General features: G+C 43.1%; 1 protein-coding gene across 50 annotated transcripts in view; it reads right to left on the bottom strand.

Annotated features, from left to right (window-relative positions):
- ZMYND8 (zinc finger MYND-type containing 8) overlaps positions 1-17832 on the bottom strand; it is a 158962-nt gene that overhangs the window by 78902 nt on the left and 62228 nt on the right. For 27 of the 50 annotated variants that reach the window (XR_008674577.2, XM_019017197.3, XM_019017193.3 and 24 more), the window contains 4 exons: positions 10398-10616; positions 6343-6456; positions 3501-3593; positions 1915-2002 (listed from right to left, as the gene is read on the bottom strand). Coding sequence is in view for 49 of the 50 variants with exons in the window: in XM_019017197.3 (XP_018872742.2) it covers positions 1915-2002; positions 3501-3593; positions 6343-6456; positions 10398-10616 (514 nt within the window). In the remaining variant the exon portion in view is untranslated. The remainder of the gene's footprint in view (positions 1-1914; positions 2003-3500; positions 3594-6342; positions 6457-10397; positions 10617-17832) is intronic. The other 23 variants (XM_019017198.3, XM_019017216.3, XM_055373134.2 and 20 more) reach the window with 1 other exon arrangement.

Raw genomic sequence — 17832 nt, forward strand, 5'->3', positions numbered from 1 at the left:
AGCCTTCTTGGCTTGTGCTAATGTTTTTGTTCTTCTACCTGACCTCATCCACTTGTTTATACAATTTGATAGGTGGGGCCTTTCTATATATTTGAGTTTATAATCTTTACACCAATTCTTTTTTTTTTTTTTTTTTTTGAGATGGAGTCTCGTTCTGTCACCCAGGTTGGAGTGCAGGGGCGCAGATCTCAGCTCACTGCAACCTCTGCCTCCTGGGTTGAAGCGATTCTTGCGCCTCAGCCTCCAGAGTAGCTGGGATTACAGGCATGCGCCACCACACCCAACTAATTTTTGTATTTTTAGTAGAGACAGGGTTTCACCATGTTGGCCAAACTGATCTCGAACGCCTGACTGAAGTGATCCGCCCGCCTCAGCTTCCCAAAGTGCTGTGATTATAGGCATGAGCCACTGCACCTGACCCACACATTCTTAATGCCTAGTGCCTCTCCTTTTTCCCCTCCTTGCACTCTCAGCCCTGCTATAGTTAGTAATGCAATATGGTGAGTAAAGCAGATACACATATATCTTTCCTTAAACACTAGCAAACAGGCTGGCGTGGTCTCTAACGCCTGTAATCCCAACACTTTGGGAGGCCAAGGTGGGCAAATCACTTGAGGTCAGGAGTTCAAGACCAGCCTGGCCAACATGGCGAAACCCCATCTCTACTAGAAATACAAAAATTAGCCAGGTGTGGTGGCACACGCCTGTAATCCCAGCTACTCGGGAGGCTGAGGAACGAGAATCGCTTCAACCCAGGAGGCAGAGGTTTCAGTGAGCTGAGATCACACCACTGCAGTCCAGCCTGGGCGATTCAGTGAGACTCTGTCTCTAAATAAATAAATAAATAAATAATCCTATTTTTGCAATGAACAAAATATCTGAATAGACGTTTACAAAAAATGACATACAAGTCACTAATAAGCACAGGAAAAGATACGCAATACCACTGATCATTAGGAAAAGGCAAATTAAAACATCATGACATAATACTTTACACCTTCAAGAACAGGTAAAATTTAAAAGGCAGACAATATCAACCCTTATAGTGTGTGGAGCAAAAGAGAACTCTAATATACCCTGCTGGTACAATGTAAAATGATAGAACCACTTTGCAAAAACTGTTTGGTGAAACGTACTAAGTTAAATAAAACCCTACTCACTGAGCTGGCAACACCACTCCTAGGTATTTACCCAAGAGAAAGAAAAACCTATGTCCATGCAAAGACTTGCACAAGCAGGTTCACAGCAGCTTATTCCTAACAGCCCAAAGCTGAGAACAACCCAAATATCCATGAGCATCAACAAGGTAAATGGATGAATGGCAGCATATTGATCGAATGAAAAAAAAAAATCAGCAACAAAAAAAAAGGAACCACTAATAACACATAACACAGATGACTCCTCAAAATATTACACTGCATGAGAGCAGCCAGACACACAAGAGCACTAACTCTGACTCCATTTATATGAAATTCTACAAGAAGCAAAATTAATCTATCCTAACACAAAGCAGAAAGTGGTTCCTGTTGAGAGTGGGTTTCCTAGAAAATGGCATGTATGAGAATCCAACAGGCTGATAGGAATGTTCTGGATCTTGTGGTTACACATTTGTCAAATTCAGTGAATATAAACATAAAATCTGTATGTTTTATTTTATGCAATTATATTTCCATTAAAATAAGGTTTGTAGAAACAACACTAAAAGGCAGCAGCACCATGCAGCCGCGAGCCACTTTAGATGTCAGCTCATACCTTAAAATGAACTTGGTCACTGCCTCCTATTCACATATATTAGCACAATCTATACGCAAGTATTCTCAGTATGAATTAAGAGCCTGATTTTTCATGAAGGACAGGAATTTGTGCAACACATACACAGCATACTCTTTCTTAGGAGTCATCTAAGCCACTCACCCCCATTATAAATGATGCAGTTGTGCAAAATCCACTTTGCATCAGCCAGGAAGGCTTCTGTGCAGCCATACATTTTCTTTTTCGCGTTCTGGGAAGAAAAGCGATGGAGCATAATCACAGTGAGTCTAGACAAGCCACAGTCAGTGACTCTTGTGTCCCCACATAATTTTTGTAGCAGTCATTTGCCAAATCAATTAGTGTTCTTCTATTCATTTCCCAAGATGCTTCTTTTTAACCTACAACACACCGACTAAAGAATGCTTTTATTTTTGAGATCTATAACCCTATAAAAATGCACTCTTTGAATTTAACACAATAACTGGAATTTTCTCATCTTATAGTAGCTGTCATTTATCATGCAGCTTCTTCCAATAAACAGGGTAGTTTATTTTTTGTTTTTTTTTTTTTGGAGGCGGAGTTTTGCTCTTATTGCCCAGGTTGGAGTGCAATGGCGTGATCTCGGCTCACTGCAACCTCCACCTCCCGGGTTCAAGCAATTCCCCTGCCTCAGCCTCCTGAATAGCTGGAATTACAGGCATGTGCTACCATGCCCGGCTCATTTTGTATTTTTAGTAAAGACGGGGTTTCTCCATGTTGGTCAGGCTGGTCTCGAACTCCTGACCTCAGGTGATCCGCCTGCCTCGGCCTCCCAAACTGCTGGGATTACAGGCTTGAGCCACCGCGCCCGGCCAAACAGGGTATTTCATATATTTATACATTATTTATTATTAGTCATGTGGTCTCACACAAACCTCACAATAATTTAATGAAGTACTTATTATCACACCCATTTTACAGAAAGGCAAACTGAGATAGAGTAATGTTAACGAACGTATCTAAAGTTCCACAGCTCTTAACTTAATATAAAGTTAGGTTTCCAACTCCATCTCTTTTGAATGCCTCCTTTTTTCCACCACACCATGAAGGTATGTGCAATTTCCTAAAAACAGACTGGATTTATGGTTTGGGAGTTATTGGGGAAGACAATATGAAGTAATGTTTCTTCCTCGTGGATGCATTTCACTGCCCATATTTTGCTGCAAACAGTTTGAAAATCAGCATCAGAATAATGTACACAATCTATAGTGTTCCAAGTGTAATTTTCAGTGTGGAATTTTAGCATGAACTTTTAAAACCTTCAGGCATTCAAGAAAAAACCTAATCAGTAGAGTAAGTCAAATTCTAAGAAGCCACATCTTTATTGCTAATCTGGAGGCTTCCCAGATTAATTTTCTCTTCTTCCTTCCTGCTGCTCTCATTAGCACCTCCGAAAGAAAGAGGAGGTAACGCTCAAGTCAATCAAATCACTAACTCTTAGAAGCTATGACTTTTGCAGGTAAAAAGCTAGAATCATCGCGAAAGTATTACCAAAGAATTTCAACATTCCACTGCAATCTTGGAAGAATGTTACAAAGGAAAGACGTTAGAGAATCAAGAGTTCTTCTATCCAAATAAAGGAGCAATGAAAATGTAGAGAAACAATTTAAGATTATGTCCAACTTGTGATAGAGCACGGGCAGTGAGGGAAGAGCCTTAGGCATCTCAACTGTGGGCTAGAATGGTGAGGTTCTTTGACGGAGGCCAACCTTTTCCAATGTACAAAGGTCCATTGGATGGAAGATGTATTCCGCATAGTCAGGGTGCTGTTCCAATGGAACGGGCTTCTGGAATGCATCTGTCTATAAAAGAGAAGATATGTAGAGGAACAAACCCATCATTACTATGGAAAACCAAGCATTAATGCTAACAAAAGGCTTGAAAAATTGAGACAACTTTTCAGACAATATAGTTCTAAAGTTTTCCATAAAGGATGACCTTGGGGAGCTCCAAATTGGTCTACCTTCTAATTCTGCCTGGTTATTGTTAATTATGAGCCCAACTGTGATCCAATTTTATTCTTGGTTTTCAATACACACTCAAGAAACAGATCCTGTCCTCTTACATTAAGATTGACAATTACAATACGCACTGTAAGTTAAAAAGATGCTTTAACAAAATCAGCAACTTTCTCCCCTGACTGATTTGACGTTCAACGATTTACTTGAGAAATTAACGCCTTCTTCAATTTTTCTTCTTGGTTTTTAATTCTATGGGGCTGACAAGTCTACCTGACTCATTCTTTTTGTTAATAGTCATTAGCACATATAATTTAGCCTATGAAAATCGAAGGTAATTCCTTGCCACACTCAACATAAAAATTATACCATAGCAAAAAAAAAACAAAAAAATTGTGCAAACCAAACTAAGGCTACACCTTTTGCTTCCACCGATTGAGATTTTGTTTAAAAGAGTCCAATTTGTTAAAGGTTCTCAATTGAAGGGTATCCAATCAGCATGCTCTAAATTTTTTTTATCATCTCTTCAAAATTTCAGAATATAATCTCAAAGCAAAAGCTTCTTTTTTAAAGATATAAAACCACAGTGATTAGCCCCAAGAATCTACATTTCTGTACAGTACTCTCAGGAGTTGTACAAAGGGTCACCACTAGCCCCTATGGTGCCTTTGTGCAAATCAGGTAGGGGGCATCATGTCCGCAAGTTTCTCTTCATCTGTAGGGGCCACGCGCCGTGACTCATGCCTGTGATCCCAGCACTTTGGGAGGCTGAGGCAGGAGGATCATTTAAGGCCAGAAGTTCAAGACCAGCCTGGGCAACATAGTGAGACCCTGTCATTACAAAAAAATAATAATAAAAAAGTTAGCTGGGTGTGGCGGTGTGTGCATCTATAGTTCCAGCTACTTGAGAGGCTGAGGTGGGAGGATCGCCTGAGCCCAGGAGGTTGATGCTGCAGTAAGCTATGACTGCGCTCCAGCCTAGGCAACAAAGCAACAGTCTGCCTCCAAAAAAAAGAAAGGAAGGAAGGGAGGGAGGGAGGGACGAGGAAAGAAGGAAGGAAGGAAGGAAGGAAGGAAGGAAGGAAGGAAGGAAGGAAGGAAGGAAGGAAGGCAGGCAGGCAGGCAGGCAGGCAGGCAGGCAGGGAGGGAGGGAGGGAGGGAGGGACAGAGGGAGGGAGGAAAGAAAAATATTCACCTATAGAAACAATGTCATAATATGCTTATTATATCGTCAAAATAATACTATCTTCAAAAACAAGTTATTTTTCTGCCATTTTCCTGAAAAGTATTGTGATAAATATACAAACCACAGTGGCCATGTTATGACCTGGGACTCACACATGAGGCACCACTGTGAGGTACACAACTGGCCAGCCCTGCCCCCACATGCAGATTTTCCTCAAGGTGCAAAGGCTGTATATCAAATCCCATCTCAAAATTGAAGGAACTAACCAAATTCTCACCCTCTACGGAAAAGTCACTGGTTGAGTTTTCCTTGAAGGTTCCATCATCAGATCTGGGACATAAATAAACTGTGTTGTGCTCAGCTTCCTCACTGAAATGGATTTTCCTAACTCCCATGGGAAGGAGCACAAAGCTCCCCTTGCTGGGTGTTGTAGGAGGTTTCACTTTGCAACCAGTCAGAATTTTCAATCCCCCTCAATGTTTTACTATGTCATTGCCCAATTGATATGGTTTGGCTCTGTGTCCACACCCAACCTCATCTCAAATTTTAATCCCTATATGTCAAGGGACGAACCTGGTGGGAGGTGACTGGATTATGGGGGTGGTTTCCCCCATCCTGTTCTCGTGATAGTGAGTGAGTTCTCACAAGATCTTGTGGTTTAAAAGTGTTTGGCACTTCCCACCCCACTTCTCCTGCTGCCATGTAAAACGTGCCTTGCTTCCCCTTCGCCTTCCACCATCATTTTAAGTTTCCTGAGGGCTCCCTAGCCATGCAGAACTGTGAGTCAATTAAACCTCTTTTCTGGCGAGCCACAGTGGCTCATGCCTGTAATCCCACCATATTGGGAGGCCGAGGCTGGAGGATCACTTGATGTCAGGAGTTTGAGACCAGCCTGGCCAACATGGTGAAACCCCGTCTCTACTAAAAATACAAAAAAAAAATAGCCAGCGCGGTGGCGGGAGCCTGTAATCCCAGCTACTGGGGAGGCAGAGGCACGAGAATCACTTGAACCTGGGAGGCAGAGGTTGCAGTGAGCCAACATCACACCACTGCACTCCAGCCTGGGTGACAGAGCAAGTCTCCATCTCAAAAAAACAAAACAAAATAAAACAAAAAACAAAAAACCTCTTTTCTTCATAAATTACTCAGTCTCAGGTAATATCTTTACAATAGTGTGAAAACAGACTAATGTACCAATTAAACTCCTTTGGGACATACAGTGCTTACTACGACAGAGAATTAACTGAATGGCATCATACCTCATGTGTGATTTACACATACTTGAATTTGGGGACGCAAGGAGGCCCAAAGAATACATCAGGTACCTAAAAAGCTAAGCTATTAACAGAACGAAACATATGTCATTACGTTCATTTATGCTTATACCAAGAGGAACTTTCTTCTTACCCCTGGCTGTTTCATCTTCTGAATGGCAAACTTGAGCAGGTAGGATAACTGTTCAATGGTGAGCATTGTCATGGCTTTACTCTGGGTCTCGATGCATTCTGCTACTGTAATTTTCTACAAGTCAAAGTCATACATAAACGTCCGGTTAGAAAAAAGAAATTACCATCCATGTACTGATTTCTATTTTTTCAGTCAACTGACAGACAAAAAGCAATTCTCATCCCAGACTTGTTGTTTCACTTAGCAAAGACTCCTGGAACAAAATGTACCAGATCAGTGGGTAACTATTAAAAAGCCTATCAATCTATTTCCTTATCAGGAAGTATTTTTAGCTCAGGAAGACGACATGATCTGAGAAAACATGTGGGTAAACAGGGGCCTGAAAAATCATCATTATTATAACCTTTAGGTTTCAAGAATGGGATATGAAAGCAAAGGCCAGGTGGGCGTGGTGGCTGACGCCTGTAATCCCAGCACTTGGGGAGGCTGAGGTGGGTAGATTGCTTGAGCCCCAGTGTTGGAGACCAGCCTGGCAACATGATGAAACTCCATCTCTACAAAAAATACAAAAACTAGCCAGGCATGGTGGCACGCGTCCGTAGTCCCAGCTACTTGGTAGGCTGAGGTGGGAGGATGGCTTGAGCCTGGGAGGCGGAGGCTGCAGTGAGCCATGATTGTGCCACTGCACTCTAGCCTGGGTGACAGAGCGAGACCCTGTCTCAAAAATATGTATGTATAAAAAAAGAAAGTAAAGGCCACGGATGATTTCAGGGTGATTACTTCACAGGATGGATACTTATCAACCATTTATCCTGATCCTCTTAAGGTTCTGGGCTGTCATTCAGGAAACTGACAAGGCATTAATTCAATGACATCACTGATGGAAAGAGACAGGCTTCCCTGCAGAAAGATTACAAGGGAAAGCAGTGGACTAATAATACGTATGACTTCATTGTCCATCTCCCTTACTTTGAACCCACCTAAGGCACTGTGTCAAAGTACACAAGGAGCACAACCTAACCTAACTGTCTATCTCCATGGGCAATAGATATCAGCTCCTAAGGGAAATTCCCATCAAAGAAGAGACCCAAAGGAACGTCTGAAACCAGATTCTGCTATGTAAATCTGGTACTACATCTTAAGGCTTCAGAATCCTTATGTAGCAGCAACAACAAAAATAGCAAATTCTGATCATGTCAGGAAACACTCTTTAACCATCTGTGTAGGGAGAGCTGAGAAAAGTTTTCTCCAATTAATTTGGATTCTGTTTCCATTTTTCACATCTCTGGGGCCTCCAAAAGGAACTCTCAGATGTGTCTCGTTGGTTGTCGAGGAAAAGGCCAACACAAGAGTCACTCAGAAGCTGAAAACAGTGCATGACGCACGCATCTATTTGCTTAGCTACCACAGCCTGCAACGTTCAGTCTTCCCAGTTGACTGCCGTAACAACTCATCCCTGGAAGAAATTCAGAGCCCCGAATCTTAGACACAGAGCACCTGTTTGTTTGATTCTGGTTTGTTTCCAGGTAACTTATCCATGGCAAACACTTGGGCTGCCTGCCCAACTATCATTCATTCCCTCTCACCCCCCACTCCTTCTTCCTGGCTGGCAGTGCCTGGTTCCCACAACACAAAAAGCACCACATATGCAATTTTCAAGGCTTTTTTGTACAAGGACTGGTGATGCAATACTGACCAATGAGCCCAGGGGCAAATCAGCTGGGGGATGATGGACAAAATCTTTCTGCTTGATAAAAAGAGATGCAAGGAGAGACACCCTCCTTTTGGGAGAATTTTTGTCTATCCACACATAATACCTGAACCCTAGCAGTCAACTTATGGCCACGGAGAACATGTCACCTCAACAATGAGATGGAAAGAGTCTGGCTCTGAATAAACTCTGGCCTGGCCCTGCCTCTAGGTTCTGATGATAATAAATCCACATTGTTTCAGCCCCCTTCTATCAGGAACTAGTGCTTGCATTAACAACTATATTTTGTTGGCCGGGCACAGTGGCTCACACCTGTAATCCCAACAATTTGGGAGGTCGAGGTGGGAGGATCGCTTGAGCCTAGGAGTTCAAGACCAGCCTAGGTAACATAGCAAGACCCTGTCTCTACAAAAAACTTAGTAAGTAGCTAGGTGTGGTGGTGTGTACCTGTGGTCCCAGGTACTCAGGAGGCTCAGGTGGGAGGATCGCTTGAGCCCAAGTGGTCAGGGCTGCAGTGAGCATGATCTCGTTACTGCACTCCAGCCTGGGCAACACAACAAGACCATGTCTCAAATAAAAATAAAAGAACTATTATTTGCAGCAAAAGCATCCTATCAGAGCTGCTGTCATCTTTGTAATATCATTAAACAATTGGGAAAAGTTGGCCAAGACTAAAGAAAATTGGTGAAGGTTCCAGATCCCACGACAAATGTAGTAGAATGAGGTCAGCCTCTGCGTGCAGAGGAGGGCGCCGCTGTACAATGCAAACCCTACATATTTCTCCATCTAGAGTAACCCAAAGAGAATGGCAGCCACCTTTTGCCATATTAGAGAGGACACCATTACAATATCATCGTCATCATATTGATTTCATGTCTACTTTCTTTTTGTGTATTTCTTATTTTTCTCCTCTCCCTACACAAAAGTATGACAGACACTGTCCTATAGCTGGCTTTTTTCCCTACTAAAGACATCTGGATGATCTTTCCATTTCACACATAGAAGGCTTCCCCATTTGAGATCAAACTCCAATGTACCTTTTTTTTTTCTTTTTTTGAGACATGGTCTTGCTTTATTGCCCAGGATAGAATACAGTGGCATGATTACAGCTCACTGCAGCCTCAACCATCTCGGCTCAAGTGATCCTCCAAGCTCACCCTCCCAAGTAGCTGGGACTACAGGCACATAGCACCATGCCCAGCTAATTTCTTTAAACTTTCTGTAGAGATGGGGGTCTCCCTATGTTGCCCAGACAGGTCTTGAACTCCTGGGATCAAGCAATTCTCCTGCCTCGGCCTCCCAAAGTGCTGGGATTACAATCATGAGCCACCACGCTCAGCCTCCAATGTATCTTTGAATCCAAGAGACATTCCACATTAAATAATTGTGGAGATGACATTTTTATTTTCAGCAATTCCAAAAAAACATCAGAGTTGGGGGTCTCCAAGAACAGGAGCCACCTCCAAACAGTGGAAACCCTAATAGTTGGCTTAATAAAGGGTGCCTGGGGTTTGCTACATAGGAGGCATACACACTGCCCCGACTACGCCCATGCACTGCTGCCTCCGGCCATCTGCCTGGAAGGTGTCTCCCAAATGGCTGCATGGCTCACTCCTCTCCTTCATCAAGTCTTTCTCAAATTTTAGTGAGGCTTTCCCAGACCACCACATTCAAAATGAAAACACCTTGCACTCCCTTGGACCTCCTATTCCCATCCTGAATTTGTTTTCTTCACAGCACTTTTCTTTTAACTCATTATATGGAACTTTATTTATTTTGGTTTTTGTCCTTTTCTGCTGGAAAAAAAAAATGATTCATGCCTGTTTTTGTGCACTGTCGAATTCCCAGCACCTAATAGGCACTCAAGAAATACTTGTTGCACAAAAGAAAGCACCAGACGGCCACCACAGGGAACATGCAACCAAACGTGGTCTTCTCAGCTTGGCTACTGCTGATGATTCGATGATGCGGCAGGCAACAACATCCAAGACGGAGAAAACAGAATGAGATCTTTTCAAAATATGTGAGCCGTTCATGATTTGGGAGTTAACTTTCAAAAAGTTCATCATAGAAGATGCAGAGATGACGACTACAGATCTCCAAGGAATCCAAGGACTCATGAGAAATCAGAAATAATATTCCGTGCAATTGTCTTTCCAAGAGCTGCAGTACTGCAGCCACTGCCGGTGTTGGTCAAGAAGGGGGTGACCAGGATAGAACAGGTGGAAAGCAAGAAATTTCTCTTTTCCATCTATCTGGATTATTTGTAAATTTAAAAATAAAAGGAAGAAAGAGAAAGGAGAGGAAACGAGGCAGGTAATGCATTCATTCATCAGGAACTAACCTCACATTCAGGACAAAACCAGTCCCCCTCTGGTTCCGATGTCAGTCTCAGACACTTAGCGTGATAAACCCGGGGACAGAGCTCACAGCAAAGGACTTGGCCTTCCCGGTGACAAACCCAGCAGTAGAAATCATTCCGTCCATCCTGCGGTACAACATCAACAGGGTCTGTGGTGAGTGGCTGCTTCATATAGTAAAACGGACCATGTCTTAGTTCTGACTGAAATGTAGGCAAGAAAGACAGGTTTGGTTTCAAAACAAATGTGCATTCTCAAAAGGAATTTGAACAAGTACATCAATAACAACAAAAGAAAATTACAGCATTTCACAAATTCATTAAAAAGCCAAACTATCTTAGGTTACTCTACTAAATACATAATTAGCAAGTTGTTAAAATTATGAGGATTTTTCTTTTTTCTATTTTAAGAGGCCACGATTAAAAGCTGGTATCTAAGAGTTACAAGGCAGCCCTAGCAGAATGGCACATTGCCTATAACCCACATCTACCTAGGTTCAGATTTTAACTCTACCATTAACCAGGTGCATGACCTTGGACAAGTCTCTTAACTTCTCAGCTTCAATTTTCTCATCTGTAAAATGGAGATGATAATGCCTAACACTTCATGGTACTGTGTTGCTATTAAATGGGGTGATATAATGTATGCCTGTTTATCAAAATGCCACCATACTAACAATGCTAATGTGGTTGGAAGCCCAACTTATGGAAGTCCCAATTTACAAAGCCAATAAAAGCAGAGTAGTTTGCCCTGGGATTCTTCAAATGGCAGACATTTAGAGAATTGATCAATAGGGTTTCAGTCACCAAAAAATGGTTATCTAATTTTTTTTTTCTTTTTCTTTTTTTTCAGAGACAGAGTCTCGCTCTGTTGCCCAGGCTAGAGTACAGTGGCGCAATCTTGGCTCCACTGCAACCTCTGCCTCCCGGGTTCAGGCCATTCTCCTGCCTCAGCCTCCTGAGTAGCTGGGACTACAGGCGTGTGCCACCATGCCCGGCTAATTTTCGTATTTTTAGTAGAGATGGAGTTTCACCATGTTAGCCAGGCTGGTCTCAATCTCCTGACCTCGTGATCTGCCCACCTCAGCCTCCCCAAGTGCTGGGATTACAGGCGTGAGGCACTGCACCCGGCCAGTTATCTAATTTTTAAGTTTACCCCCAATACATAAAGCATTTATGAGCCAACAAGAGGCTTCCTAAAGCCATAATTCTTGAGCATGGTAGGTCCTTGTTTTTGCTAGGGAGACATATCTCTTATTTGACATCAGCAATGGCAGAAAGATGAGATGGGTGGCCAACTCATGGGAGGTCGACCTCTTCCTGGTATATTATGGAATATTATGGTATATTATGGAATCCAGCAAAGCCACACTTTAACACAAAAACTCACTCAGGAGAAACTCATAATGAAAATGTCTATCAGAAACAAATACGAAATCCTATTTAGGAAGTACACATGTAAGTCCAGTTGGAAGGTTCAAAAAGACCTGGTAACTAGCTATGTGACCTTAAGAAAGTGACTCAACCCACTTTGAGCCTCAATTCCCTGGCAAGAAAACCACAGAGAATAGTTTAGCCACAACCATATTCCCTACCCTCGAATAAATCTCACTGTATAACATGTTTCTTTTCTGTCCTTCAGTAAAACATGATGGTTTCCTCCACAAATATCTTCTACATTGGTGAGATCCTGCATACTTTTTGATGATACTACGAATGGGGATTTACTAAACGGTTATCATTGATAGACAGAAATGCTGTCAGATTTCTAATACCGATCTCATATATAGACAGTTCCAATAGTTTATTGACTGAAAATCATATTACTCTAAGTAACAACAGTTTTGTCTTTTCCTATCAAATACTTTAACACGACTTTTCTTTTTAATGGCTAGGACCTCCAAAATAATGTGCAAGAGTTGCCAAGAAGGCAGGCACCCATATCTTGTTCCCAGCTTTTATTATGAGGTTTTGTTTAGTATTTGAGACAGGGTCTTGCTCTGTCGCCCAGGCTGGAGTACAGTGGCAAGATCTCGGCTCACTGCAACCTCCACCTCTGAGGCTCCAGCAATCCTCCAGCCTCAGCCTCCCAAGTAGCTGGGACTACAGGTGAGCGCCACCATGCACAACTAATTGTGTGTGTGTGTGTGTGTGTGTGTTTGTTTTTTTTTTTTTGTAAAGACAGGGTTTCACCATGTTACCCAGGCTGGTATTAAGAGGTTTTACTGTTCCCAAATGCCTGGTATTTCCACAATCCTTGATGAAGAGCCTTGTAGATGCTTGTTTAGTAGACCTTTGTAAACCAATGTTTCTAAGCCTCTCTATTCTCATTTCTGCAAAGTAAGTAGCTAATACTTATAAATGTGATTGCATAATTCTTTTTTTTTTTTTTTTTTGAGATGGTGTTCCGCTCTTGTTGCCCAGGATAGAGTGCAATGGCGTGATCTCGGCTCACTGCAACCTCTGCCTCCCAGGTTCAAGCGATTCTCCTGCCTCAGCCTCCCGAGTAACTGGGATAACAGGCACCCACCACCACGCCCAGGTAATTTTTTGTATTTTTAGTAGAGACAGGATTTCACCATGTTGGCCAGGATGGTCTCGAACTCCTGACCTCAGGTGTTCTGTCCGTCTCTGCCTCCCAAAGTGCTGGGATTACAGGTGTTGGCCACTGCTCCCAGCTGCATAATTCTTTAGCCCAGTTATTTCCCTGTGTCAGACCAACTTTTAAGATAGAGCTCTACTTGGTTTCCAGGGAATATCACTGCTACAATATTTTTTTCATGTTACATTTTCAGCATGCCGTTGCACACACCATCTTCATTTTATCCTGACAACCATCCAGAAAGGTACTAAGAGCACTCCCTAATGAGAAAATCCGAAATCAAAAATGCTCCAAAATCCTTAAGTTTTTGAGCACTAACATGAAGCCACAAGTGATCTCTTGTGATGAGTCACATATATTATTTAAAATATTGTATAAAATTACCTTCAGGCTATGTGTATAAGGTATATGATATGGTTTGGCTGTGTCCCCACCCAAATCTCATCTTGAATTGTAATTCCCATAATCCCCATGTGTCATGGGAGATAATTAAATCATGGAAGTAGTTACCTCCATGATATTCTGGTGATAGTAAGTTCTCACAAGATCTGATGGTTTTATAAGGAGCTTTTCCCCCTCTTTGCTCTGCACTTCTCCTTGAAGCAGCCATGTGAAGAAGGACGTGTTTGCTTCCCCTCCCCACCTTGATTGTAAGTTTCCTGAGGCCTCCCCAGCCATGCTGAACTGTGAGTCAATTAAACTGCTTTCCTTTATACATTACCCAGTCTCGGGTATGTCTTTATTAGCAACATGAGAACAAACAAACTAATACAGTATGTATGAAACATAAATGAATTTTATGTTTAGGCCAGGCGCGGTGGCTCACGCCTGTAATGTCAGCACTTTGGGAGGCCGAGGTGGGTGGATCACCTGAGATCACGAGTTCCAGATCAGCCTAGGCAACATGGTGAAACTCCATCTCTACAAAAAATATAAAAATTAGCTGGGCATGGTGGCACATGCCTGCTACTCAGGAGACTGAAGCAGGAGAATCGCTTCAACCCAGGAGGTTGCAGTGAGCCAAGATTACACCACTGCACTCCAGCCTGAGCGACAGAGCAAGACATCATCTCAAAAAAATATATATCTATGTGTTTAGGCTTGGGTCCCATCTCCGAGATATCTCACTATGTATACGCAAATATTCCAAATTTAAAAATTAAAAAATAAAAAATAAAAAACACTTCTGGTCCCAAGATGAATAAGGAATACTCAACCCGTACTAGTCTTACTTGATGTGTAGAAAAACTTGGTTACTTGGTTAAAGATATTTATCTGACCTTGGAGCCCAGAGCAAAGACTCAAACCTGGGTCTCCCAGCACACTCTCTCTTCCCTATAGCCCTCATAAGACAATGTTGAATCCAGGAGTGTGTGTGTTGACTTAGAGACCCCCTCAGAGAACATTATCTGCAATGCAAACTAAGTTCAGATTAGTGCACAAAGCTAGAGGGGAAAAAACATCTGAAAAATAAGATGACCACTAAAAACTTGACAGAAGGGGACAGCATCCAGGGCACAGGCTCTCCATCTTGGTACTGGTGACACTGGGGGCCAGAAAAGTATTTGTTGTGGGAGACGTCCTGTGCATTGCAGGGCAGGTAGAAGCATACCTGGCTAGATTCCAGTAATACTCTAACACTCTCATACACATAAAATTAGGACAACCAAAAATGTCTCCAGACTTTGCCCAACGTCCCTTGGAGGGCAAAACTGTCCCTAGCTGAGAACCATTAATGTAGAGGGTCTGCTCTCTGCTAGGAAAATGGTTGCTTTGAATTTATTGTAGGGGTATGGGGGTGCTAAAGAGGAGATGGGGGAGGAGCAGCAGGAAGGGGAAGAGAGGGCGGGGAATTCCTGTTGAAAGATAAACTATACATACCAAGCAAGCAGAACTATTTCCCTTTTTTTTCTTTTTTTTCAGAACTATTTCTACCCCGAGTGGGGTCTTCTAGGATGCTACTGTGGTTTTTGAAAGATAACAGTAAGCCGTATTTTCAGTATCTGACTTCTTTTCAAAAAGTTAATAATACAATAGGAAGAGTTGTTAAGAAGCTAGAAGAATCAGCTGCGCACAGTGGCTCACGCCTGCAATCCCAGCACTTTGGGAGGCCAAGGCAGGTGGATCACCTCAGGTCAGGAGTTCAAGAGCAGCCTGGCCAACATGGCAAAACCCCGTCTCTACTAAAACTATAGGTGGGCGCCTGTCCAGCCACTCAGGAGGTTGAGGCAGGAAGAAGTGCTTGAACCAGGGAGGTGGAGGTTGCGGTGAGGCAAGACCACACCATTGCACTCCAGCCTGTGTAACAGAGAGAGACTCTGACTCAAAAAAAAAAAAGAAGCTGGAAGAATCAAATATGACTGTACATCTCCCTAACCAGCAACTCAAATCCTCTCTGTCTGATAGTAGCCGAGGTACTGATCCTCCAAAATTAAGTTTCTCCTGGTGCTCCCCTCCCAACCCCACCACCTCCTGGCTGGGGCTGGCTGCCCCAGGAGGATACCGAGGACTGCCTGGCTGCTCTGTACTCTTTTCAGAAGATTTTCCCCTTTCCTGAAACAGCAGCAGTTGCTGAGAGCTAGATGCCTGGTTAATCTCCTTATCAATCAGATATTTTCCTTATCTGCTGCTTGTAAGTGTTTCCTGTTCCATAAAAATAATCTGATAACAAATACGGAACATTTTAAAAAGGGAAAGCAAATCATTTCTGAGATATGATTTTTCTCCCCTACATGTATAATGTGTGTTACCAGTTTGATAACTAGGGAAACAGGTTGCAACCTGTGTCATCATGGAATATTTGCAGGTTATTATGGGATACTGCAGGAGAGAAAATGTTCTTATTTCCCTGCTTCCATAGGCTGGCTAACAAGAAAGTAGAAAAAGCCCTGTCTATTTGCTTCTGGAATACCTTCAATGATACCAGGAGCCGGCAAACTTTTCCTATAAAGGCTTCTATAAGGATAGTAAATACTTGAGGCTTTGCAGGCCATAAGGCCTCTATTGCAAATACTCAATTTGGCCACTATAGGGCAAAAGCACGCACAGACAGTACATAAATGAATGACTGTAGCTGTGTGCCAATAAAACTTTATAAACACAGGCTTCAGGCAGCATCTAGCCCACAGGCTGTAGTTGCAGACACCTGGTCTACATAAACCAGAGTATGGGTGCTCTGGCTGTGTGTAAACACAAGGTCCATGTATGGACGATGAGGACCATAGACTCCAGTTCCTACAGAGGCCACACAGGGACCATACCTGAGTGAAAAAAACCATAGCTTCAGCTCTCATTCTCCTACATCTGGTAAAAGCATGAATACTGTGAAGTATGTAAGAAAGAACCACCTAGCCCTGGAGTGTGAAGATGCACTGGCATTCAGCCTCGCAGTGGGGGACAGCAGGGCTGGCAGAGCTCAGACCCATCTTACAGAGGCAGCCCCCACTCAGCTCCAGTGATCCAAGGAGTTGGGCAGACACAAACTCCTAGTGTTGCCTGACCTTGGGGAGAAACTGGCAATCCCTGCACTCCCCTGAACTATCTCAACTGTTAATACACTGTCTCAGCCCAACAAAAGACTTCTGTGGGCCTAGTGCACTGGTTCACACTTGTAATCCCACCAATTTGGGAGAATGAGGTGGGAGAACAGCTTGAGCCCAGGAGTTCACGACCAGCCTGGGCAGCAAGACCCTATCTCTACAAAAAGTTAAAAAAAAAAAATTAGCCAGGCATGTTGGGGAACAGCTGTAGACCCAGCTACTTGGGAGGCTGAGGTGGGAGGATTGCTTGAGCCCAAGAGGTCAAGGCTGTAGTAAGCCACAATGACACCACTGTACTCCAGCCTGGACAACAGAGCAAAGCCCTGCCTCTTTTTTTTTTTTTCTTTTTTCTGAGACAGAGTCTCGCTCTGTCACCCAGGCTGGAGTGCAGTGGTGCGATATTGGTTCACTACAACCTCCGAGGTTGAAGCGATTCTCATGTCTCAGCCTCCCGAGCAGCTGGGATTACAGGTGCGCACCACCATGCCTGGCTAATTTTTCTATTTTTAGTAGAGATGAGGTTTCACCATGTTGTCCAGGCTGGTCTCGAACTCCTGGCCTCAGGTGATCCGCCCACCTTAGCCTCCCAAAGTGCTAGGATTACAGGCATGAGCCACCAGGCCTGGGCCTGCAAAGCCTTGTTTTTTTCAAAAAAAAAAAAAAGAAAGCAAAAAAAGACTTCAAATGTCCCAGTTTTTAGGGCAACGTGTGGGCCCAAGAAAATAAGTACTAGCCACTCATTCATGATATGCAGACACCCTGTCCTCAGAGAAGGTGAAGAGGGGCCCCATCATTTCTTTGCTATATTTGATCAAAGATACACCTAAGGCCATTCTGTACAAATCTGCTGGCACGTTATTTCTCAATCCTTTAATGCAAGGGAAAAAAACCAAAACACCTCCCAACAGGATGTTTGAACTCAAATGTGTCAGAACTAAAGAGCAGAGTGGTATTTATCTGTAAAGACCCTGACGTCATTTGGGGCAAGGCATTTCTTGCCCCATATACTACAGGACATCCATTTAGCAACCTGACCCTCCTCCACAAAATGCCGAGAGCATCTTCCCAGGCATTCTCAAACCTTCCTAAGGGGTGAAAACACTGGACCAAAGGTCTTTAAAAAATGCATGGTAAACCTTAGGATGCTTTTAAACCCTGAAAATAAAATGTGTTTTAAAGCTCTTTAAACTTTTGGCTCGGCGCAGTGGTTCATGCCTGTAATCCCAACACTTTGGGAGGTTGAAGCAGGAGAATCACTTCAGCCCAGGAGTTCGAGACC

Source organism: Gorilla gorilla, chromosome 21 (assembly GCF_029281585.2).
Source record: "Gorilla gorilla gorilla isolate KB3781 chromosome 21, NHGRI_mGorGor1-v2.1_pri, whole genome shotgun sequence".
In the NCBI taxonomy this organism is placed as follows: Eukaryota; Metazoa; Chordata; class Mammalia; order Primates; family Hominidae; genus Gorilla; species Gorilla gorilla.